Consider the following 26,768-nt stretch of genomic DNA (forward strand, 5'->3'; position numbering starts at 1 on the left):
ATATAGGGGCAGACCCCAGCCGTGACACAGGTGTACACGAGAGTGAATCTGTAAATCCTCACCTCAGATGTATCCCTCCACCGCGGAGTGATACCAATATCTTGGAGTGATCCATATAGCTCACAACCTTCATTCTGTTTTGCTCTAGGACACACACACACACACGTGTCTCCTGAATGGAAGTACATGGAGATAGGCACTAAACTAAGGGGCTAAATACATGTTAAAAGTTCCCTGATCTTTGACATCTCAGATATAGGACAGGCACTTTAGAAAATCTAAAGGAAGTTTGTTTTGAAGGAAATTTAGAACAAACTTCCGTGTTCAAAAGCAAACTGCAAGATGGTTTGTCAAAATGTTACAATGGCATTTATTCCTACATGAGTAGAGTTAATGATTAAACCTGTACTCTGGGAAAAAAATGGAATAACATTTAATTTATCTCAGATCAAGGACAACTTTTATTTGTACCAACTTGGCCCTTTCGCGCTGTACTTGCAACATTTGCAGGACATGACTGATCCAGAGCTGTCAAATCTTTGGGGTGTCAACTTTGAAAACTAGGACTTAAAACAAGCTAGAATGATACATGTGGAATTAAAGAATGGTGCACACAATTTTATTTAACGAGTTACACAAAGCAGTGATTTACATTTGATGGTGTATACAAGTCAGAAAGAGACCAACAGGGATGGCTAGTAGGGTTCTAATAAAACCACAATTCTCAATCGTTGGAGCAGAGATGACATGGCACTCACAAGTACAGCATTACAGGAAAAGTGAAGCAGACAGTCTGAAAAATGTAAATGCTTAATATCAAGAATTCTCTCACCAATAAATCACGTCATCCTATCAAGCATGTTTTGTTCTCTCCAACCCTAGTGAGAAAAACTGTATATATAGAATAAAGTGTGGATGTGTTTCTCTGAACGGATCAACGCCGTTCTTCCCTGGTCCTCTTCGTGTCCTCTAACGGAACTGCAGGGGGCTGACACGCAGACCAATCACATCTTTTCCGATCTCCGTCACCTTGGAAATAAGGTTAAAGGGTCAGAGATATCACTGGGAAGGCGATGTCTAAACTCTGTTTTAAGACTGACAAAGCAATCAATACAACATTTACATAAAAGCGGGACACTTCTAAATAGGAGGGGCTTTGTGTACATAACACAGTACAGAAGTTCTCTTGACTGACCTGTGTGACCCTGCAGACCTGGCCTTTGTAGGGGGGGCAGTAGCAGGCCCCAGACAGAGGGCACTTCTCCACGGGGCGTCCACGGTATAGGGGCGTGTAGGAGGCAGCGCACAGGTCAAATGGATTGTGGGGGTCGTAGTTCAGCTGGTGAGCATCTGTCAGTGTCTTCTCGCATGCTGCCAAGATCTTGCGTGTCTAAAAGACAGCGATAGAGAGGGTAAAAGGTACAATATGGAAATAATTACATTTACATACAGACAAACAAGTTAGATTGTTACCTGCTGTGCCACCTCTGGTTTGGGCCCTAGTTCAAGCAGGCGACGGGCAAAACTGGCAGCTGTCTTGAAGTTCTTCAGTTTGAAGAACAGATTTAGTGCCGTACGTAAGACCAGGACCATGTGGACTGGCTGGAGACTGCAGTGGGTGAAGTAAGCTGCCATCTGAAAATAACAATCAAATACAATAATTAAAAGACTACTGGGTAGTAAACTCTTATGATTATGGACTTAACGGTTGAGATGGGAAGTAGAGAAACAATGACAATACCTCACACAGCCTCTTCTGCTGGTCCAATGTGTCTTTAGGCAACTTCTTCCTTTCTGTTTCCATGGTGAGGCCAACAATGTATTCTCTGCAGATTGTGATCAGCTGCTGAGCCTAAGAGAGACAGTAACCTCATCAGGTAACCACCACCAACTACCATCCGGCCCACACTTGATTAACCGCAGTAAATAACATTGACCACAATAAAATCATTTTACTCTAAAACAAGTCTGCATACCTCTGCGATCTCCTGCTTGTTGTCGACCACCAGGAGTGGCACAGACAGCAGGATGGCGCGGAAGCGTTCAACGGCCTCCTCGAAGCGGCCGGCAGTGGTGAGCTGGTAGCACTGCTGCAGGCGGGCGATGAGGTCAGAAAGACGAAGACCCACGGCAGGCAGCCCTTGCTTGGTCCCACACTCTTTCCAGTTCCTCTGGGGGTTACCACGCAGGCAGGGTAGAGAAGGCAGGCCCAGGTAGCAGGTCCGCCCGCGGGACAGAGTCTGCATGAACAGCTGCTTATAGGGCCCAAACTGCACCACCCCAACCTGGTCATGGAGCAACTGAAAAGTAGAGGAAGAGAGAGACTTTAGTACAAAGTATAAACCTGTATAAAGTGTGTGTGTGTGTGTGTGTGTGAGCTTACCCTCATGGCGGTCTCAAATGAGCCAGCCAGAACGTGGTCCACAGGGAGCTGGGAGTTGTTGCACCACAGCTGGGTGGGGCTCATGCCCTTAGTGGGTGGGACAAAGAAACCATCTTCAGCCCCTCCTCCAGCGCCAGCTGACAACTCCTAGTGGTAGAGAAAATAAACGTTCTCAAACTGACGTCATCATTCCTGCTACGATTTGCATTCCTTAAGCCAAATTGTCAAGACAGAACTGATGTCAAAGAAGATAATCATCTCACCAGCTCTGGAGGAAGGTCCAGATCTTCCTCCACCTCCCAACCTCCACCTTCCTCCTTCGCTGCACCTCCTTCCTCTCCTAATGCATCCTGGGCATCCATGAAGCCATCTGATGGAAACAGAGCAGAGAAATGAGATGAACATAGGAAGAGATGGGGTAACAGGCAGGGTCCATCAGATGTCTCTACTTTGACTGACTGACTCACCCTCATCCAGCTGAAGCTCTGCGTCCTCTCCCCAGCCCTCTCCTCCTGGGGTATCAACATCCATGTCTGCAGCCATCTGACCAGCCTTCCCTGAATCACACACAAAAACAGATTAAACATCTCTACGCAACAAATATTCTGAGCACTTTCCACTCCAACATACACGTAAAAACATTTTCAACTCAATACACGCCATGCTGACATGGCACATTACATCACCATTACAACATTACATCTAAACTCAAATGAGTGCATGGAGTGTCAGGGCTGGGGACTCACTCACCTTTGGCTGCAATGGCTCCCTCGAAGAAGCCCTTGGACACAGTAAGCAGGGGCCAGTTGGTATCCAGGGGGTTGATAGGAGGTGGTGGCTGCAGCAGCTGGGCATTGAGGTCCACCTCAGGGACAGTCTCCTTCTCCAGGTCAAATGTCTCTTTCAGGGCTTCTGCCTCTTCGTCCATCCCGTGGGTAGCAGCAGTCAGATATGCCAGTGACTCTACATTTGGAAGACAGCCACAGAGAGATCAGAGTTACAGACAAGCAATTTAGACCAAAAGCACCAGAAACAAGAGTCTTGTGTCAGAAATGTCGAGGGAGTGGGAGAGCGATTGAGGTGTGTGTGAATTAAGGGGGACTCACTCTGGCCGCAGTTCTTCAGGATGCGAACTCTCTCGCTGACGTCCCCCAGATACAGAGCACCCTGGTAGTGTCCACTCATGTCCTTCCTGATCTCAGCTGCAACACCACACAGACGTCAGTCATACAACTCAGAAACACACCGTCAGTCAAACAAAAGACAAAAAAATAATAATCTCTTACCGATCTTCATCATCTTGCGGAGCTTGGCAAGGTTACCAGTGATGAGGTAGAGGAAGGTGAGCTTGTCGAAGTTCTTGGTCCTCTGATAGCACATCTCCACAACCTGGTGGTGACCCTGCAGCAGCGCAGCCTCGCCCAGCCGCTCCCAGCAGCCCCTCTCATCCAGAGCCTTGGCAGCCTCCAGCGCCACCTACAGACACAAAGGAAAAATTACATCACACAGTGTTTCACAGATGATCTCAAGAGATTCCTAATGAAACATGGGGTCTCAAACTCACTTCAATGTTGCCACACTCCAGAGCCAAACTGAAGCGGGTCTTCTCATCCTTGACAAAGTGCAGGGCTACCTCAGGGTAACCCTTCTTCTGCAGGTAGGAGATGATGGACTGGCCAACCAGCTTGGCGTTACGCACCATGTGCAGAACCTGGAGGAGACAAAGGTCAGGGGTCACAAAGTCAGTCTAAAAGAAAAAGAGATGACCATGTTAACTCAGAGATAGGAGCACTGAATTGCATCGTTCTCACCTCTTCATATTTGCGGTTGACCAGGGCCAGTTTGAAGCGGTACTCCGTGGGGTCGATGGTCAGCACACGGGGCCTGCACTCACGGTCAAGACAGTAGACGCTGTTGCCTCTGACCCGGGTCACGTAGATGGGCAGGTCCAGAGTCCGGATGATACCATGATCACTACAGACAAGAGTAGAGTGTGATTAGAAAAGTTGGAACTCCTCTCGTCTCTGAAACGCATCACTGAAGGAGTAAACAGCTTTCATAATCCAGTATGTTCACAAAGGACTAGGAAGGGAATGAATCAATATACTGTACTTCGAATATACTCTGAATAAAGTGTGCGTTAGTGGCGTCTTGTGCATTACCCTGAGGTGAGGGCGTATTTGATGTGGTTAGATGTGGTGTAAATGAAAACACCACTCTCGTCCCAGGCTCCACTCTTCACACGGATGTTCTCATGGATGTTGCACAGACTCTCCAGCTTCCTGTTGCAGATCATAATGGCTGCAGAGGAAAGCAGAGATTTATCAACAGATTTAATAGCAGGTAAATCTGGGGTACTAGAGAGCGAGGGAAAAGCTAAAAAGGGTGTAAATATAGGATACATTGTTGACAACAGCTATAGAGAGTGAATCGTGATAAGTTTAAAAACAGCAAGAGGGCCCAAAACCTTGACAGCCAAGCTGTAGAGAAAGTAGAGGACAGAAGAGTGTAATCCTGATATAGATCTGAGTGTGTTTAGAGTGTGTACAGTACGTACCGTGTTTAGCCAGCAGGGCCACGTGGCTGGTATCAGCACTCCACACCACATACTTGACCTTGGCAATTTTCACGGTGGCCAGCGAGCGCTTCTGCTGCACGTCGAAGAGGGTGACCCCATCTGCGTCACGCAGCAGCAAGGAGCCTGTCCCGGCGTAAAAGATCTCCTCACAGCTGGGCACCTGCACCTTCTTCACAATCTCATTCTTCAGGTTCTTGATCAGCAGCTGGAGGGAGAGCAGGGTTCACCATCATTATTATAGTCATCCTCTGACCACTCAAATGTACCATACCCATATTTAGAATAACTACAGCCATTGGCCCAGAAATTACAAATACAATTTAATAATGTGCACACACACTTACAGAATGCATGCGGTCCAGAACAGCAAACCTGTTCCTTGCGACCCAGACTGCGGTCAGACCAGAGGACCTCTTCCCCTCAGGAGCTGAGGAGGTGGAGAAAGAATGAACATGGGTTTAGTGGGTTTTCATAATCTAAAAAACAGGATATGAAACTGGAATTACATTAACACTTCAAAGATGCTGTCTCACTATACGAGAGAATAACGGTGCAGCTTTACCATCTGGGTTCTGAGAGTCGCTCTCTTTGGGAATGGCATACAGGTCATAGGTGCTGTTCTCCAGGTTGGTTGCCCTCTGCAAGAGCAAGAGACACGGCATTACATTTTCAACAACTAAAGAAACCGTGTCTAAATTGAGTGTGTGTGTGTACAGGTCGTGGCCAAAAGTTTTGAGAATGACACAAATATTAATTTCCACAAAGTTTGCTGCTTCAGTGTCTTTAGATATTTTTGGCAGATGTTACTATGGAATACTGAAGTATAATTACAAGCATTTCATAAGTGTCAAAGGCTTTTATTGACAATTACATGAAGTTGATGCAGAGTGTCAATATTTGCAGTGTTGACCCTTCTTTTTCAAGACCTCTGTAATCCGCCCTGGCATGCTGTCAATTAACTTCTGGGCCACATCCTGACTGATGGAAGCCCATTCTTGCATAATCAATGCGTGGAGTTTGTCAGAATTTGTGGGTTTTTGTTTGTCTACCCGCCTCTTGAGGATTGACCACAAGTTCTCAATGGGATTAAGGTCTGGGGAGTTTCCTGGCTATGGACCCAAAATATCAATGTTTTGTTCCCCGAGCCACTTAGTTATCACTTTTGCCTTATGGCAAGGTGCTCCATCATGCTGGAAAAGGCATTGTTCGTCACAAAATTGTTCCTGGATGGTTGGGAGAAGTTGCTCTCAGAGGATGTGTTGGTACCATTCTTTATTCATGGCTGTGTTCTTAGGCAAAATTGTGAGTGAGCCCACTCCCTTGGCTGAGAAGCAACACCACACATGAATGGTCTCAGGATGCTTTACTGTTGGCATGACACCAGACTGATGGTAGCGCTCACCTTGTCTTCTCCGGACAAGCTTTTTTCCGGATGCCCCAAACAATCGGAAAGGGGATTCAGAGAAAATGACTTTACCCCAGTCCTCAGCAGTCCAATCCCTGTACCTTTTGCAGAATATCAGTCTGTCCCTGATGTTTTTCCTGGAGAGAAGTGGCTTCTTTGCTGCCCTTCTTGACACCAGGCCATCCTCCAAAAGTCTTCGCCTCATTGTGCGTGCAGATGCACTCACACCTGCCTGCTGCCATTCCTGAGCAAGCTCTGTACTGGTGGTGCCCTGATCCTGCAGCTGAATCAACTTTAGGATAAGGTCATGGCGCTTGCTGGACTTTCTTGGGCGCCCTGAAGTCTTCTTCACAACAATTGAACCGCTCTCCTTGAAGTTCTTGATGATCCGATAAATGGTTGATTTAGGTGCAATCTTACTGGCAGCAATATCCTTGCCTGTGAAGCCCTTTTTGTGCAAAGCAATGATGACGGCACATGTTTCCTTGCAGGTAACCATGTTTGACAGAGGAAGAACAATGATTCCAAGCACTACCCTCCTTTTTAAGCTTCTAGTCTGTTATTCGAACTCAATCAGCATGACAGAGTGATCTCCAGCCTTGTCCTTGTCAACACTCACACTTGTGTTAACGAGAGAATCACTGACATGATGTCAGCTGGTCCTTTTGTGGCAGGGCTGAAATGTAGTGGAAATGTTTTTTGGGGATTCAGTTCATTTGCATGGCAGAGGGACTTTGCAATTAATTGCAATTCATCTGATCACTCTTCATAACATTCTGGAGTATATGCAAATGTACATCATACAAACTGAGGCAGCAGACTTTGTGAAAATTAATATTTGTGTCATTCAAAACTTTTGGCCACGACTGTACTGTATAACCTATTATGTGTATGCACTTCTTTTTAAGAGCGAGACTCACAGTGCAGAGCAGGACAGCATTCTCTGCAGGGTTGTAAGACATGCTGAACACTGGGAACTTTGACCCACTAGTAGAAAAACAGAACGTGGTTAGATTCCACATAATGACAAAACCAGCTGACCTCTTGCATTCTTTTACAAAATGGCAAGCAGTCACTCATCCTTCAGAACTCAGTTTCAGGACAATAAAGACTTTGCAGTATTATATGAGCATGCATATGCACACACACCTGCGCAGCTGCATGACAGCGGTGTCCTTGCTGCTGTTGAAGTCGAGCTGGCGCAGGAAGCGGTCCTTGACATAGTAGAGCATGTTGCCGTACACAGCATAGGCCGGACGCTCACGCTCCAGCTTAAACACCAGCATACCACTGTCATGACCTGGAGGACAAACAGCCTGGTTACACACTCCACTTCTAATTAACAAATGCCTCCAACACACGGTCACTGAAAGACAGTGAAATGAAGTGCAGCAATATTCAGTGCGTTTATCTATCTGCATATGAGGTGGGTCAAGATTCAAGACTATGAGCTCCAACCGCCTTACAATGTAATCTACTTTGAGCACATTAAAAAGCACCATAATGTTATCATTATGTGTAAGTCACTCACCAGCAGCAAATAGATTGAGGTTGGGGTGAGCCCCCAGCACCCAGAAACGGTCGTGGTCCCTGCGGAAGGTCTGGACACCGGTCCTTTTGGACATGTCCCACACACGGATACTCTTGTCCTCAGAGTTGGAGAGGATGAGCTCCTGGCGGGGGTGGAAGACAGCACAGGACACATTGTTGTAGTGGCCCCTGCAGGTGTCCAGTTCCCACGCCTTGGACTCTGGGGAAGGGGAGAAAGTAAGACAATCAAGTAAAAAAATTGCTAGGATCTTAAGGAGAATTTCTTAAAAAATAATAATCTAATCAGCAACCAAGCATGTTCTTTAAATAGCACTGTACCTTTATTTAAAACATTTATCTGCAGTTCATAAACGTACATAGTCAAGACTTTTCATTATCTGGGTTGTTCCAAGAAATGAGTACCTTTTTGGACAGTGTAAAAAATAAATAACCCTACCCTTCTGTCATAAAGAGCACATGTTCAACTTAATAAAAAACATGTCTTCCCATCTCAAGAGGTTAAATAATAAAAATGACGATAGCAAGTGCCTATTAAGTGCCAAATAAAGTAACAGGGTGAATGGACACTTCTTGTGTGCAACAGCGAGGGACAATTCAATGAAAGCGTCACAAAAAAAGAAGAAATTGTTAAAACATTTCTAGCCCATCTATGGGTAACAGGGTTATGTGTTATGCTCGACCCACTCAAGTAATCCACCACAAAACAGAAAATGTCCAAAAAGAGTAGAATCAGCTCACCTGATTGAACATCTAATAGTCAAATCATACTGTATAATGTTTCTTTTTATTGTTAAAAAAGGAATAGTTTCACCTTATTATAACAAGAGTTCAGGTTATGTAACAGGGTTGACCTTAAAAAGACAACCTGTACCTCGTTTTACCTTAAAATGAATCCCATGAAATAAATAATTCGCATGAATTCGCATGAAATGACTGTCAAAGCAACAAAATAACTCTGGTATTTACAGTAGCTAGGTTTCCATTCAATTAGCGACAGTTTCATGCGAATATTCTAGAATCCGCATAAAGAAATGTTGTAGTGTTTTCACCAAACTGACTTCATGCGGATAAAAATAGGTGCGTGATGAAGAGGTGCACACAAAACGTATTTTTTCCGCTTAAGTTTTCAAGTACCAAATAAAATTCTAAAGTTCAATGTTTCCATCGCATTTTAAACTGTTGCGTTAAATCGCAAATATGACTGCTCTAGCCTTCGCACGTGCGCACTAGCCAACAGCTCGCAGATACGGTGCGGGTAGGATAGTCAACATGAGATTATTATGTATAAGCGTGAGAATATTTACCAAACATCAATCATCATGTCACCAGAATAAGACCCGAGATATTTTTTGGAAAGGAACATCAACATTACTGTGCACTTTCACCATTACTTATTTAATTTGAAGCCTGAATGGTTTCCTGAACCAAAGCCTGAACTGAATGATTTCCTGAACCAAAGCCTGAACGGTTTCCTGAACCAAAGCCTGAACTGAATGGTTTCCCGAGTCGTAGTGGGAGGACCACACACACACCTTATTATCGTGACTCCAAGTTTTCTTCGGTATGATGATTAGTATCAATATTTCCACCGCCTTTCTCGCATAATTCATTTTACAGACACAAAAAGATCCCACCATGTCTAACGAACAAATTCTGTCAGCATAAAAAAAAAATATTGTACAGAAACTTCCTGTTTCCATCGCAGCTGACGTGATTCGTTTTTTTATACGGTATGACTTTACTCACATAAAAACTGTGGATGGATACGGTGTTAATGATGGTGAAAAAATGTTGGGGTTAAAACTTCAGGGCTTGGGGGCAGTATTTGGAAATTCGGATGAATGTCGTGCCCAAAGTAAACTGCCTGTTACTCAGGCCCAGAAGCTCGGATATGCATATAATTGGTAGCATTGGATAGAAAACACTCTGAAGTTTCTAAAACTGTTAAAATAATGTATGCGGGTATAACAGAACTGATATGGCAGGTGAAAACCCAAGAAAAATCCATCCAGATTGTTTTTTTTTTGAGATCACAGGCCATTTCAATACTTGTATATGGGGATATACAAATAAATATCTCCCAGATTGCAGTTCCTACGGCTTTCACTAGATGTCAACAGTCTCTAGAAAGGGTTTCAGGCTTGTTTTTTGAAAAATGAGCAAGTAGTTGTAGTTTTTCAAGGTGTCTCTCATTAGGACTCTAGTTTTATGGCGCACGTGAATGAGGGCACGCACTTCGTTATTTATCTCCGGTATTTAACCTGTTGGGGATAGGGGGCAGTATTTGCACGGCCGGATAAAAAACGTACCCGATTTAATCTGGTTACTACTCCTGCCCAGTAACTAGAATATGCATATAATTGTTCGATTTGGATAGAAAACACCCTAAAGTTTCTAAAACTGTTTGAATGCTGTCTGTGAGTATAACAGAACTCATTTGGCAGGCCAAAACCTGAGAAAATTCCAAACAGGAAGCGCTCTCTCTGACTTTCTTGATCATCTCTAACCAAAACAGGGGATCTCTGGCATAACGTGACATTTTCTAACGCTCCCATAGGCTCTCAGAAGGCGCCAGAACGATGAATGGTAGCTTTGCAGGCCATGGCTGAAAAACATTAGCGCATTTGGATAGTGGTCGATCTGAGAACAATGAGACTGAGGCGCGTGCACGAGGCGACACCATGTTTTTATTTTTTCGTCTTTGAACTAAAACAGGGTTTCCCGGTCGGAATATTATCGCTTTTTTTACGAGAAAAATCGCATAAAAATTGATTTTAAACAGCGTTTGACATGCTTCGAAGTACGGTAATGGAATATTTTGAATTTTTTTGTCACGAAACGAGTCGGGTGCGTCACTTTTCTTTACCCTTCGGATAGTGTCTTGAACGCACGAACAAAACGCCACTATTTGGATATAACTATGGATTATTTTGAACCAAACCTACATTTGTTATTGAAGTAGAAGTCCTGGGAGTGCATTCTGATGAAGAACAGCAAAGGTAATCCAATTTTTCTTATAGTAAATCTTAGTTTGGTGAGTGACACACTTGGTGGGTGTCAAAATAGCTAGCCCGTGATGCCGGGCAATCTACTCAGAATATTGCAAAATGTGCTTTCGCCGAAAAGCTATTTTAAAATCGGACATAGCGATTGCATAAAGGAGTTCTGTATCTATAATTCTTAAAATAATTGTTATGTTTTTTGTGAACGTTTATCGTGAGTAATTTAGTAAATTCACCGGAAGTGTTCGGTGGGAATGCTAGTCACATGCTAATGTAAAAATATGTTTTTTGATATAAATATGAACTTGATTGAACAAAACATGCATGTATTGTGTAACATAATGTCCTAGGTGTGTCATCTGATGAAGATCATCAAAGGTTAGTGCTGCATTTAGCTGTGGTTTTGGTTTTTGTGACATTATATGCTAGCTTGAAAAATGGGTGTCTGATTATTTCTGGCTGGGTACTCTGCTGACATAATCTAATGTTTTGCTTTCGTTGTAAAGCCTTTTTGAAATCGGACAGTGTGGTTAGATTAACGAGAGTCTTGTCTTTAAAATGGTGTAAAATAGGCATATGTTTGAGAAATTGAAGTAATAGCATTTCTAAGTGATTTATTTTATCACCATTTCTGATTTTTGTGATGCCTCTGCTGGTTTGAAAAATGTTTTTAATGCTGGTGTATGTGGGGAGCTGTCCTTAGATAATCGCATGGTATGCTTTCGCTGTAAAGCATTTTTTAAATCTGACAACGCGGTTGGATTAACAAGAAGTTAAGCTTTTAAAACGATGTAAAACACTTGTATTTTCGTGAATGTTTAATATTACGATTTTTGTATTTTTTATTTCGCACTGTGCAATTTCACCGGATGTTGTCGAGGTGGGATGCTAGCCCAAAGAGGTTTAATTAAGTGGTTAAAATGTTCCTATGTCATAGAGGGTGCACAGAGGGACATGTCAAAATACAGAATTTTGGCAGTTTAGCGAGTCTTTATTCATATTAAAAAAATTATGTATTGAATTGCAAGATTTGAATTTTCCATGTGGTCAATAGTAAAGAGCACTACATTTAATATATCAGGCTTTTAAAATTCAATATTGGTGCACAATTCCTACCTGAAATATCAAAGGGACGCAAAAGGGCCTAATTTCATGGTATGACCCATTCTACTTACCGTTCATCCTCCAGATCTTGACCTGCCGGTCGTCAGCCCCTGAGACGATGAGGGGCATGGTGGGATGGAAGGCGGCCCAGTTGACCCCACGATCGTGACCCTGCAGGGAGAGAGGGAAACTCACATGGCTCACAACTGGCCCTCATGTGGCCCAGACTTGTTCTTAATAAGCACAAACTCCTGGGCATACCAATAACATTACTATTCATTTCAGTGATCTGCTCAATGCTCACAACACTCTCCTTATATAGATCTTTGCCTATAGCAGTTCTGAAGCACAACTAAAGTACCATCAATAGACATCAATGTCTTACAGAGAGACTCAAAACAGACTCTTACCTCGAGCACGTGTTTGACAACGGCATCGGATGCTCCGAACAGATCAACACCAGAGATGCCTCGCACATCAGTTTCCACGGCACCGGGAGAGAGGTTCTTCTTCCTCAGACCTGGAACCAACATGCAAAGCACCACGGACAAGGGGAATCCATATGTGTTACACAGGGGCACCCAGATACAGATCAGGGAGAAAGAAGACAGAACATGATACGTTAATACACTCTAAAATAGATACCATCAACAAGAGGCAAAGATAGGGAACTCTGATCATACTAACACACAAACGTAGCTGTTGAATTACCGAAAACACACACACACACACACACAAACACACACACGCTGAATAGCAGGGACACAACCAGTGTTCTCGGTGTGGTCCTAACTCGAGTACAGGAGGAACACTATCACCATATTCAGCACATCAAACAGTCATTGAGTTGATTGTTGATTAACACAAAGAGCATCACAGTTCTCCTGTCATTGGATTACAGTTAATCTAGGGCTGACCCAAATTATTCGACTGGTCGATAGGCTGTTGGTTGACCGGTAGGCTGTAAAGTTGAGCGGTAGACTAATCCATCGCGAATAAGCCATTGCGGAGCCACGTACATTTTTTCATAACTTCATAGTGTGAATTGATTGCTACTGTCTGTCAATTCCCCCATTAATACAGTACCAGTCAAAAGTTTGGCACATATTCATTCAAGGGTTTTTATTTAATTTTTACTATATTGTAGAATAATAGCGAAGACATCCAAACTATAAAAAAAAACACATGGAATCATGTAGTAACCAAAAGTGTTAAACAAAACATATTTTATATTTGAGATTCTTCAAAGTAGCCACAGCTTTGCACACTCTTGGCATTCTCTCAACCCACTTCACCTGGAATTATTTTCCAACAGTCTTGAAGGAGTTCCCACATATGCTGAGCACTTGTTGGCTGCTTTTCCTTCACTCTGTGGTCCAACTCATCCCAAACCATCTCAATAGGGTTGAGGTCAGGTGATTGTGGAGGCCAGGTCATCTGATGCAGCACGACATCACTCCTTCTTGGTCAAATAGCCCTTACATAGCCTGGAGGTGTGTTTTGGGTCAATGTCCTGTTGAAAAACAAATGATCATCCCACCTGGCTTGCGCTTAGTGGGACTGAGTATTGCTGCAGAATGCTGTGGTAGCCATGCTGGTTAAGTGTGCCTTGAATTCTAAATGAAGCACCCCCACCTCCATGCTTCAAGGTGGGAACCACACATGCAGAGAGCATCCGTTCACCTACTCTGCGTCTCACAAAGACTGTAACCAAAAATCCCAAACTTGGCCTCATCAGACCAAAGGACAGATTTCCACCGGTCTAATGTCCATTGCTCGTGTTTCTTGGCCCTAGCAAGTCTCTTATTATTGGTGTCCTTTATGAGTGGTTTCTTTGTAGCAATTCAACCATGAAGACCTGATTCCGCAGTCTCTTCTGAACAGTTGATGTTGAGCTGTGTTGCGTTACTTGAACTCTGTGAAGCATTTATTTGGGCTGCAATTTCCGAGGCTGGTAAATCTAATGAACTTGTTCTCTGAGGCAGAGTTACCTCTGGGTCTTCCTTCCCTGTGGCAGTCCTCATGAGAGCCTGTTTCATCATAGTGTGATGGTTTTTGCAATTGCATTTGAAGAAACTTTCAAAGTTCTTGACATTTTCTGGATTGACTGACCTTCATGTTTATTTTTTATTTTACCTTTATTTTACCAGGTAAGTTGACTGAACACATTCTCATTTACAGCAACGACCTGGGGAATAGTTTCAGGGGAGAGGAGGGATGAATGAGCCAATTGTAAACTGGGGATGATTAGGTGGCCGTGATGGTATGAGGGACAGATTGGGAATTTAGCCAGGACACCGGGGTTAACACCCCTACTCTTACGATAAGTGCAATGGGATCTTTAATGACCTCAGAGAGTCAGGACACCCGTTTAACTTCCGAAAGACGGCACCCTACACAATGCCCTGGGGCATTGGGATATTTTTTAGACCAGAGGAAAGCTTGCCTCCTACTGGCCCTCCAACACCACTTCCAGGGACTGACCAGGACCAACCCTGCTTAGCTTCAGAAGCAAGCCAGCAGTGGGATGCAGGGTGGTATGTCTTAAAAGTAATGATGGACTGTTGTTTCTCTTCGCTTATTTGAGCTGTTCTTGCCATAATATGGACGTGGCCTTTAATTGTCCCCAGCACAAGGTGCACCTGTGTAATGATCATGCTGTTTAATCATCTTCTTGATATGCCACACCTGTCAGGTGGATGGATTATCTTGGTAAAGGAGAAATGGTCACAAACAGGGATGTAAACAAATTTGTGCACAATGAGAAAATAAGCTTTTTGTGCATATGCAACATTTCTGGGATCTTTTATTTCAGTTCATGAAATATGGGACCAACACTTTAAAAGTTGCGTTTACATGTTTTGTTTTCAGTGTATAATGTGCCCATTTGGGGATCTGATAATATTTCTGATAGGCTTAATGCACCACCACTAATGAGCTGTGGAGCTTTGAGAATGACAATAATTCCTCAATGTATTTGATCCCCCCCCAGCTCTCTCCCTTTTGATAACCACTCAGCGTGAAAGGGAAAGATGTCATGCTCTGATCCAGTAGAAACGTCATAAAATTGCCTACCTGATTCCTTCTTATCCCTTGCACAAATAGCCTACAACTGGCCCAGAATATGATATACAATGCTGCAAGGAGTTTCAGGCTGGACCCAAGTTATGTTGACATAATGTTTCAAGTTCATTGCAGACAGGCCGCGCTAGCCAATGTGATTTATAGGATATTTATTTTTATCCGGATATTTTTATCATGAAATGTTTGTTGGCTTTTTTGGCTATTTTTCCATAGTTGGCACTAGAAGTTATTTTTATGTTTGTCATTTAGATTTGGATAGCATTTTGACTAACCACATGACAAAGACAAATGTGCATATGAAAACCATAACTGGCACACAGATCGGTAGAAATGGTAAGATAAATTGGCATTCTACACGAAAAAGTTTGCAGACTCCTCATGTTGCCTATTACCAGCAACTTCAGGAGTGTAACGACAGAATCTGCGAAAGCCAGTATGAGTGGGACGAGGATGGTCGAGACATTTGTGTCTTATTTTAGCGAACAGTGAGCTTAACGCATCAGACAAGCTCAATGCATATTTTGTTGATTTTATTAAAACACAGGGTGTCTATATTTGGAAAAACACATATTTAAAAATACCACAACTGGTCGAAAGACTTTTTCCAGTCGGGGACAGCCCTAAATTAATCAAATCACAAAAGAGATGACACCCAGGACTCGAGTCAGAACACACACTTAATCTAGAGAGAACAGTGTGTGTCAGTGTCTCCAGCCCAGAGAAATCACGTGGTGAACAGATAACCCAACAGGATCAAGAAGAGGATTCATGAAGGAGAACTGCACTAGGAACCCATGTGCAGGTGTGGATGTTTCCTGAGGGAGCATGGGGACAGGTGACAAGCGGAAGTGGGAAGAGGTGGATTTGACCGATGGGCTGGTGGAGGTGGTGGTTGGGGTTGTAAAGAGGTGCTCTGATGGGGCGTTGAATGTCAGGAGGGTGAGTAGTGTTTGAGTCCATGCTTGGGTTAGATACTGCTACAAACAAAACATCTTACTGCTGCTGTGAGGTTTCTGTCATGCCAAGAGTGCATGCTTCCTGACCAACAAGCGTATCATTTACCAGTCAAAGTAATCCAAAGCAGGGATGTTATGGCTACTTACAGTATTACTGACTGTGCCATGGAGACATTGTGCGCTGCAGATTGAGCATTATATCGTGCAGGTTTATTACTTATTATAAACTGGGTGGTTCGAGCCCTGAATGCTGATTGATACAGTATACCACAGCTGTCAGCCAGACCGTATACCACAGATATGACAAGACATTTATTTTTACTGCACTAATTACATTGGTAACCAGTTTATAATAGTATTAAGGCACCTCTGGGGTATGTGGTATATTGCCAATATACCACAGCTAACGGCTGTATTCAGGCACTCCGCGTTGCGCATAAGAACCCTTTACTGTGGTATATTGGTTGTATACCACACCCACTGGGGCCTTAGTGCTTAATTAGTACGTTTGTGAGGTATGTGCTCTTCTCATCAATGAGAGCAGTTAGTAGTGAGTGGTAGCACAGAGCTGATGGCTAATACAGTTTACTTGGGGTATTTGAAGGGTGCAATTGTGATGGCCAACAGCCTGGCGACAGGATTACGTGTAGTGTGTGTTGAGAATGAGGTAGAACAATTAGATACCTAAAATGGGTAAGTGAATGAGAAGTGTGACAGAAAGACAGGCAAGAAACACCAAAGAAAAGTAAATATTAAAACATGCAGAAGCACAGAAACACCTCTCCCATATTCTCGCTCTCCATATTTCTCACATCTAGTGTTACCTTTCTTACCTCATTTTAACCCCTTCTACAAATCTTCAGTGAAAGGTCTTTAGTTCTGTTCATAACTAGGCTCTCTTCATCAGTTTTCCCTATTCTAAAACTAGCATTTTCACTCTATTCAACTGTCCATCTCAACTAAGGAGAGGTGTTTCTGCAAAAAGCCCAGAGATTAATTCTCTACAAGGAGGAGAGGAAGGAGGGGTTAAGGACGTGTCTCCGCCTTCCACTCCATACCACCCAGCCCCATCCCCAAACCTCACTGCCCACCCACAACCCTGAGTCCCATCCCCACGCCCTCACCGGAGATATCCCACACACGCACGGTCTGGTCCAGGCTGGCCGACACCACTAGGTCCTCAGAGGGGTGGAACTGAGCACACATCACATAGTGATTATGCCCTGTCAGTACACTGCAGGACAGAAACACAGAAATTACAATTAGAAAAACAATAGACACAAGTGTTTCAGTGAGGTGCCAACACTTGGCTCAGGCACTGACTTACCAGACACAGGTCCTGGACTGCCAGTTCCAGATACGGATGGTCTGGTCATCTGAGGCACTCAAAATCCATGGATACTCCTGGAGAAAGGAAAGGAATGAGTTTCAGAATGCATTATTAGGCCTATATGGAATTCTATGCAAGAACATGAAACTATGGGATAAACATGACATTTAAAAGGTTGGTCTTCATGTAAGTGACAACAGAATGGATGTAGGCTAGCCATTTTGAGAGTGAAAAAATAAGGACTCACATGATGGAAGAAGGTGGTGCGGATGTAGTCCAGATGTCCAAGAAGAGTGAAGAGGCAACGCCGCAGCTTGTAGTTCCACACCTGGTAAAGGGAGATAAATAGTAAATAGTGCAGTGACATCATTATCACATTTTCCCAGTACGTTTTAGAATGTATTCTCTGCAATTAAAACATGTACAAGGGAGAATGTGAGGGTGTATGAATGTCTAACCTTGATTTTGTAGTCATCTCCTCCAGACACAAACAGAGGCTGTTGCTTGTGGAAATCAATTCCTCTGACAGGTCCTTCACAATAAAATCACAATCATCATCAATAATCGAAATCAATTACATTTTCATGTTAAGAAATGTGAAAAACACATTCTTACCATCATGCTCATCGAACTTGTCAATCAGTGTGCACATCCGATAGTCCCACAACTGTATGACTCCATTGTGAAGACTAGCAAGGATCCAGGGCCGTTTAGGGTGGAAACTCAGCCCTATGGAATAGAAATGGTTTCAGAATGTTGGCTTACTAACATTAGTAAGTTAGACACCAATGAATGGAAAAAGTTTCATCAAGTAAACCATCATCAATGATACACATGCAGATCACATGAATGACATTGAAAACTAGCGGAGGTATGAACTGAAGGTGTTGACTGGCTAGCTAACTTGTTAAGTAAACCTTGCTAACATTAGCTGGCTAGCTAGTTAACATTAGCTGAGATAGCATAGGTTTCCTTGGTAGCAGCTAACGTTAAGTCATGAATGATATAAAAATAAAAAAAAGTGACATGACATTGCTAATCGTATCAATAACTTGGTCTTATCAATTTACCACAAAAAAATGACAACATTTTGCATGGGTAACATCGTTAGCTAGCTAACAGGCTGCTAACGTAACGTTACCTTTCACACGGGCCGACTTCGTCTCAAATTTGGTCAACATCACAGGAAAGCAATGATAACTATATATGAATGTGTCAAATTGACGCTGAACATATAAAACTCTTATTTTTCGCAGACTGGTCTCCCAACTGCTTCTTTAGCCCATTTACTTCTCCCGAGTGTTTCCTGACACGTCGACCTGTGTTGGTGCAATGTCTTCCTGCTTGGGAACAATAAAGTTCATATTAATGGTGCTTTCAAGACAACTGGGAACCCGGGAAAAACGAGGTCAAATCATGACGTCAATGATTTTCAGGTCGGAAAGTCAGAGCTCGAGAAAGATGTCCGAGTTTCTGACATGGAATTCCGAGATGAATGACCGTTGAAAACTATATTGTCCCATTCGGAGGCGGAGCTCGACTTCCCAGTTGTCGTGAACGCATTGAAAATCGTGAGTTTTCTGAGTGCCCATTTTCTAGCTGTTGTGAATGCAGCAATTAGGATACAGCTGACCCAAACAACTCCACGGCACAGTGACGATAGAATGGAACCGCCACAGATTAGAACATCTTTGACTACAGTCAATGGATGGGGCTGGCTGGAATCCTAATGAGTTGTACTGAATTAATTATATGTAGAATCCACCTTTCTACCAAATTCTCGTTTATATAATCATTCAAAGACTCAATCATGGACACTCTTATTGACAATTGTGGCTGCTTTGCGTGATGTATTGTTGTCTCTACCTTCTTGGCCTTTGTGCTGTTGTCTGTGCCCAATAATGTTTGTACCATGTTTTGTACTGCTACAATGTTGTGCTGCTGCCGTGTTGTGTTGCTACTATGTTGTTGTGATGTTGTGTTGCTACCATGCTGTGTTTTCATGTGTTGATGCCATGCTATGTTGTTGTCTTAGGTCAAATCTATTTGTAAAGCCCGTTTTACATTAGCCGATGTCACAAAGTGCTATATAGAAACTCAGCCTAAAACCCCAAACAGCAAGCAATGCAGATGTAGAACCATGGTGGCTAGGAAAAACTCCCTATAAAGGCAGGAACCTAGGAAGAAGCCTTGAGAGGAACCAGGCTCTGAGGAGTGGCCAGTCCTCTTCTGGCTGTGCCGGGTGGAGATTATAACAGTACATGGCCAAGATGTTCAAAAATAATAATCACAGTGGTTGTAGAGGGTGCAACAGGTCAGCACCTCAGGAGTAAATGTCAGTTGGCTTTTCATAGCCGATCATTCAGAGTTAGAGATAGCAGGTGCGGTAGAGAGAGAAAGTCGAAAACAGCAGGTCCGGGACAAGGTAGCACGTCCGGTGAACAGGTCAGGGTTCCATAGCCGCAGGCAGAACAGTTGAAACTGGATCAGCAGCACGACCAGGTGGACTAGGGACAGCAAGGAGTCATCAGGCCAGGTCATCCTGAGGCATGGTCCTAGGGCTCAAGTCCTCAGAGAGAAGAGAAAGAGAGAGTGAGAATTAGAGGGAGCATACTTAAATTCACACAGAACACCGTATAAGACAGGAGAAATACTCCAGATATAACAGACTGACCCTAGCCCCACGACACAAACTATCACAGCATAATTACTGGAGGCTGAGACAGGAGGAGTCGGGAGACTCTGTGGCCCGTCCGACTATACCCCTGGACAGGGCCAACCAGGCAGGATATAACCCCACCCACTTTGCCAAAGCACTGCCCCCACACCACTAGAGGGATATCTTCAACCACCAACTTACTACCCTGAGACAAGCTCGAGTATAGCCCACGAAGATCTCCCCCACGGCACGAACCCGAGGGAGGCGCCAACCCAGACGGGAAGATCACCACAGTGACTCAACCCACTCAAGTTACACACCCCTCCTAGGGACGGCATGGAAGAGCACCAGTAAGCCAGTGACTCAGGCCCTGTAATAGGGTTAGAGGCAGAGAATCCCAGTGGAGAGAGGGGAACCGGCCAGGCAGAGACAGCAAGGGCAGTTTGTTGCTCCAGTGCCTTTCCGTTCACCTTCACACTCCTGAGCCAGACTACATTCAATCATAGGACCTACTGAAGAGATGAGAGGAGTAATATGATCCAATTTTTTGGTTCTAGTCAAGATTCTAGCAACCATGTTTAGCACTAACTGAAGTTTATTTAGTGCTTTATCCAGGTAGCCAGAAAGTAGAGCATTGCAGCAGTCTAATCAAGAAGTGACAAAAGCATAGATGAATTTTTCTGCATCATTTTTGGACGGAAAGTTTCTGATTTTTGTAATGTTCCGTAGATGGAAAAAAGCTGTCCTTGAAACAGCCTTGATATGTTCATCAAAAGAGAGATCAGGGTCCAGAGTAATGCCAAGGTCCTTCACAGTTTTATTTGAGACAACTGTACAACCATCAAGATTAATTGTCAGATCCAACAGAAGATCTCTTAGTTTCTTGGGACCTAGAACTAGCATCTATGTTTTGTTCGAGTTTAAAAGTAAAACATTTGCCTCCATCCACTTCCTTATGTCTGAAACACAGGCTTCCAGGGAGGGCAATTTTGGGGATTCACCATGTTTCATCGAAATGTACAGCTGTGTATCGTCCGCATAGCAGTGAAAGTTAACATTATGTTTCCGAATGACATCACCAAGAGGTAAAATATATAGTGAAAACAATAGTGGTCCTAAAACGGAACCTTGAGGAACACCAACATTTACAGTTTATTTGTCAGAGGACAAACCATCCACAGAGACAAACTGATATATTTCCGACAGATAAGACCTAAACCAGGCCAGAACTTGTCCGTGTAGACCAATTTGGGTTTTCAATCTCTCCAAAAGAATGTGGTGATCGATGGTATCAAAAGCAACACTAAGGTCTAGGAGCATGAGGACAGATGCAGAGCCTTGGTCTGACGCCATTAAAAGGTAATTTACCACCTTCATGAGTAAAGTCTCAGTGCTATGATGGGGTCTAAAACCAGACTGAAGCATTTCGTATACATATTTTGTCTTCAGGAAGGTGGTGAGTTGCTTTTTTTGCAACAGCTTTTTCTAACATTTTTGAGAGGAATGGGAGATTTGATATAGGCCGATAGTTTTTTTATATTTTCAGGGTCAAGGTTTGGCTTTTTCAAGAGAGGCTTTATTACTTCCACTTTTAGAGAGTTTGGTAAACATCCAGTGGATAGGGAGCCATTTATTATGTTCTACATAGGAAGGCCAAGCACAGGAAGCAGATCTTTCAGTAGTTTAGTTGGAATATGGTCCAGTATGCAGCTAGAAGGTTTAGAGGCCATGACTATTTTCATCAATGTGTCAAGAGATATAGTATTAAAAAACTTGAGTGTCTCCCTTGATCCTAGGTCCTGACAGTGTTGTGCAGACTCAGGACAACTGAGCTTTGGAGAAATACGCAGATTTAAAGAGGAGTCTGTAATTTGCTTTATAATGATCATGATCTTTTCGTCAAAGAAGTTCATGAATTTATCACTGCTGACGTGAAAGCCATCCTCTCTTGGGGAATGCTGCTTTTTAGTTAGCTTTGCGACAGTATCAAAATACATTTTGGATTGGTCTTATTCTCCTCAATTAAGTCGGAAATATAGGATGATTGAGCAGCAGTGAGGGCTCTTCGATACTGCACGGTACTGTCTTTCCAAGCTAATCGGAAGATTTCCAATTTTCTGGAAGCTTGCTTTAGGGCTCTGGTATTTTCTGTACACCAGGGAGCTAGTTTCTTATGACAAATGTTTTTTGTTTTTAGGGGTGCGACTGCATCTAGGGTATTACGAAAGGTTACATTAAGTTCCTCAGTTAGGTGGTTAACCGATGGTTGTACTCTAACGTCCTTGGGTAGGTGGAGGGATTCTGGAAGGGCATCTAGGAATCTTTGGGTTGTCTGAGAATTTATAGCATGGCTTTCGATGATCCTTGGTTGGGGTCTGAGCAGATTATTTGTTGCGATTGCAAATGTAATTAAATTGTGGTCCGATAGTCCATGATTATGAGGAAAAACATTAAGATTCACAATATTTATTCTACGGGACAAAACTAGGTCCAGAGTATGACTTGCAGTGAGTAGGTCCAGAGACATGTTGGACAAAACCCACTGAGTCGATGATGGCTCTGAAAGCCTTTTGGAGTGGGTCTGAGGACTTTTCCATGTGAATATTAAAGTCACCAAAAATGTGAATGTTATCTGCCATGACTACAAGGTCCAATAGGAATTCAGGGAACTCATTGAGGAACGCTGTATACGGCCCAGGAGGCCTGTAAACATTACCTATAAAAAGTGATTGAGTAGGTCTCTCTTTATGTAGTGTTGTCTCTCTTGTCGTAATGTGTGTTTTGTCCTATATTTGTTTTATTTATTTTAATCCCAGCCTACGTCCCCACAAGAGGCCTTTTGCTTTCTAGTAGGCAATCATTGTAAATAAGAATGTGTTCTTAACGGACTTGCCTAGTTAAATAAAGGTTCAATAAAAATAAAAAACCTCAACAACTACCGGTTCCCAATTTCTCAACCAGCAATATTTCTTGAGATCTGAACAGAACATAAAACAAAAGGAAGACAGCACTGTGTTTGTTTGTTTGTTTATTTCATAAACATTGTTAGTTTATTTTTTAATAGGCCTACATATTCTACAGAGATGATTTATACAATATATTCAGGCTGATAATTTAATGATGACAGTGGAAAGAGACATGTAGCTAATCGGGTAGAAATAATTGGTTGAACGACACCAGTCCTGAGAGCAGAGGCTATCAGCTCCGACAGAGTTACATGGACTGATCATTTTCCTTTTGCTTTAACATGCAGCAGTAACTCTGACAATACATAAGCTACCTTCATCTCCTCTCCACAGCCATTACTGACATATGTCAATGGTAAGCCTATACGTTCTCCGCTATTTCTATCACACTCCTCTTATCTGCTGTTCCACGAGTCTATCAGCCTGATATACAGTACCAGTCAAAAGTTTGGACACACCTACTCATTCAAGGATTTTCTTTATTTTTACTATTTTCCACATTGTACAATAATAGTGAAAACATCAAAACTATGAAATAACACATATGGAATCAGGTAGTAACCAAATAAGTGTTAAACAAATCAAAATATATTTGATATTCTTCAAAGTAGCCTCCCTTTGCCTTGATGACAGCTTTGCACACTCTTGGCATTCTCTCAATCAGCTTCATGAGGTAGTCACCTGGAATGCATTTCAATTAACAGGTGTGCCTTGTTAAAAGTACATTTGTAGAATTTCTTTCCATCTTAATGCATTTGAGGCCAATCAGTAGCCCTAGATGGTAAAAGACTAAATCCATATTATGGCAAGAACAGCTCAAATAAGCAAAAAGCAGCTGCGCTGTTGTATTCACGTTATTGGGGACATGGAGTCCCTAGAGAAAGCAAGTACAAGATGAGTGTCAGGGGTGGAGCGGCAGTATTATCATAAGGAGATGTGTACTAACGAAGAAGGAATGGAGGGAAAAAGAGAGGGAGAAGAGGTCTAAGAGAGTGAAAGAAGAAGAGGGTGAGCTTGAGTCAGATAAAAATGGTGGAAAAAGGAAGACGGGTTGTCAAAGAGGGATGGTAGAAAGTGTAAGCAGAGGGAGCTGAAGACAAGAGGAAAAATGCAAGTGAATGAGGGTGAAGTATCGGAGGTGGTAGGTACGGTAAAGTTATCGGAGACCGAGGTATGCACCAAGGATCAGGATGAACAAGAGTCCGTGACAGTAGGAGTGAAGTTTATGGAAAAAGTGGACTCTTGCCTTTTGGCCGATCCATTTGTGGATTCACAGTGGGTGAAAAAGAGTTGAGTCATGTGGAATCGGTGAGGGTAACTAGAAGTGGTCTAGTGATAATTGTTTGTGTTTCTTTTGGGCAGAGGAAGAATGCACTCGAAGTAAAATGAATGGGGGCAAGAAAAGTAAATTGTTTCGTTCTCAAGAAAAGGGCACCAATGAATGGAGTGATAACTGGGGTAGCAGTAGATATAAACGTTGACCAGCCAAGGGCAAAGATTCCCGGTGTATGTGATGCTCGTTGTTTGATGCGATGCAGACAGGGTGGCGAGAGTGGAGAAACAGAAGAGTCATTGTTCTTTTGAGTTTTGAAGATGAGTCTTTGCCTGACAATGTGAAGTTAGGATACATAAGTTATCCTGTACGAGCGTATGTGCCGAATACATTAAGATGTTACAGGTGTCAAGCTTATGGGCTTGTGGCAGCAGTGTGTTGGAGGGAGGGTCCAAGGTGTTTGAAATGTGCAGAAGGGCATGAGACAAAGGAATATGTAGTATTGGGGAAAGTGTTAATTGTAGGGGTGCCCATGGAGCTGGGGATCGGAAATGTCCCGTGCGAGAGAGGCAGGTTGAGGTTTCCAGGGTAGAGTAGTGCAGAAGCTGTCATATGCTGAGGCAGTGAAGAAAGTAGAGGAAGATGGGTTAAGGGGGAGGAGGGAGAGTAGTAGAGATATACCAGTACAGAGGGATAGGCCAAAAAGTGAAATAAGTTTCAGTAAGATTGGATTTTTAGCATTTATAGCAATGGTTATTAATTGTACTGCAGGGATGGATCAGAAGTCTCAGAAAATTGAGGTTGCGGTGGCATCTGCAGAGTTGTATTTGGGTGTACGAGACTTAAGAGTTACAGGATGTGTTAAGTGGCGATGTCCCATCCTTTCAGGGTGATGGCATAAGGTAAGAATAAATACATTTAATTAGTGGAGTGGGGGGGGGGGGGGGTGTTAATTTTATCTAATTTTGAAATTAGTTAGTATAGTGTTAGATGGTAGGGTATTTGTTTAGTACATTTCTCTTTTTCAAGTAAAGTATAAGGGAGTTGTACTCGTCTAGTAGGTGGCAGTAATGCAACAAATTGGATGCCAACCGCCGTTAAACCTCATAGAAGAAGAAAAAGAATTAGCAAAGATACGACAGTCTATCATTACTTTAAGACATGGTCGGTCAATCCGGAAAATTTCAAGAACTTTTAAAAAGTTTATTCAAGTGCAGTTGCAAATTTTTTTTTTTAAATCAAGCACTATGATGAAACTGGCTCTCATGAGGACCGCCACAGGAAAGGAAGACCAAGAGTTACCTCTGCTGCAGAGGATAAGTTCATTAGTTACCAGCCAAATAAATTCTTCAGAGTTCAAACAACAGATATCTCAACATCAACTGTTCAGAGGAGACTCAGGCCTTCATGGTCGAATTGCTGCAAAGAACCCACTACTAAAGGACACCAATTAGAAGAGACTGGCTTTGGCCAAGAAACACGAGCAATGGACAGTAGACCGGTGGAAATTTGTCCTTTGGTCTGGATTCCAAATGTGAGATTTTTTGGTTCCAACCACCATGTCTTTGTGAGACGCAGAGTAGGTGAACAGATGATCTCCGCATGTGTGGTTCCCACCGTGAAGCATGGAGGAGGTGTTATGGTGCTTTGCTGGTGACGCTGTCAGTGATTTATTTAGAATTCAAGGCACTTAACCAGCATGGCTACAACAGCATTATCCAGCGATACGCCATCACATCTAGTTTGCGCTTAGTGGGACTATATCATGTTTTTCAACAGGACAGTGACCCAACACACCTCCAGGCTGTGTTAGGGCTATTTGACTAAGAAGGAGAGTGATGAGTGCTGCATCAGATGACCTGGTCTCCACAATCACCTTACCTCAACCCAATAGAGATGGTTTGGGATGATTTGGACCGCAGATTGAAGGAAAAGTAGCCAACAAGTGCTCAGCATAAGACTGTTGGAAAAGCATTCCAGGTGAAGCTGGTTGAGAGAATGCCAAGTGTGCAAAGCTGTTATCAAGGCAAAGGGTGGCTATTTGAAGTATCTCAAATATATTTTGATTTGTTTAACACTTTTTTGGTTAGTTTTGATGTCTTCACTATTATTCTACAATGTAGAAAATAGTAAAAATAAAGAAAAACCCTTGAATGAGTAGGTGGGTCCAAACTTTTGGCTGGTACTGTATGTTTACCACAAGTGAAGTAAATCCCAATGTTTGAGGTGATAAGGTGACTGCTCTAGATGCCAACTGCCAATAAATTACACAACCAGAACATGTCTGGATGTAGGGTATGAAAGAGTACATACTGTAGCCTAATGAAGTAGCACCCAATTTGACTAATGAAAATCATTACTAACTACAGCGGTACTCCCCAAGATTCAGTCAATGCATATGTTGGCATATGAAATATCAAGAATGTCACTCCACTCACTCCAAAGGAACAGCAAACCACTGTCAAACACGAGGGGTA

At 43.0% G+C, this 26,768-nt stretch overlaps 1 protein-coding gene across 1 annotated transcript; it reads right to left on the reverse strand.

Annotated features, from left to right (window-relative positions):
* Positions 1-592: 592 nt before the first annotated feature.
* Positions 593-18,728, reverse strand: LOC115157287 (coatomer subunit alpha). The gene is made up of 28 exons (XM_029705412.1): positions 18,535-18,728; positions 18,009-18,122; positions 17,852-17,925; positions 17,641-17,721; positions 17,391-17,467; positions 17,188-17,297; positions 12,434-12,543; positions 12,095-12,194; positions 7,898-8,116; positions 7,516-7,666; positions 7,287-7,353; positions 5,524-5,599; positions 5,306-5,388; positions 4,941-5,166; positions 4,546-4,684; positions 4,195-4,357; positions 3,948-4,094; positions 3,670-3,859; positions 3,490-3,585; positions 3,134-3,346; positions 2,851-2,940; positions 2,647-2,753; positions 2,384-2,530; positions 1,977-2,300; positions 1,742-1,852; positions 1,474-1,635; positions 1,196-1,390; positions 593-1,029 (listed from the first exon to the last, which is right to left on the reverse strand). Exons 1-28 carry the CDS (start codon positions 18,572-18,574, stop codon positions 970-972), a joined length of 3,672 nt encoding a protein of 1,223 aa, XP_029561272.1. The 5' UTR covers positions 18,575-18,728; the 3' UTR covers positions 593-969.
* Positions 18,729-26,768: the final 8,040 nt, after the last annotated feature.

Source organism: Salmo trutta, chromosome 21 (genome assembly GCF_901001165.1).
Source record: "Salmo trutta chromosome 21, fSalTru1.1, whole genome shotgun sequence".
NCBI classification, from domain to species: domain Eukaryota; kingdom Metazoa; phylum Chordata; class Actinopteri; order Salmoniformes; family Salmonidae; genus Salmo; species Salmo trutta.

Coding starts and splice junctions, on each gene's coding strand:
- LOC115157287 (XM_029705412.1), bottom strand. CDS start 18,574: ATGTTGACCAAATTTGAGACGAAGTCGGCCCGTGTGAAAG. Junction 3,860..3,947: donor TGGAGTGTGGCAACATTGAA/GTGAGTTTGAGA, acceptor TTGTGTCTGTAG/GTGGCGCTGGAGGCTGCCAA. Junction 2,301..2,383: donor CATTTGAGACCGCCATGAGG/GTAAGCTCACAC, acceptor TCTACTTTTCAG/TTGCTCCATGACCAGGTTGG.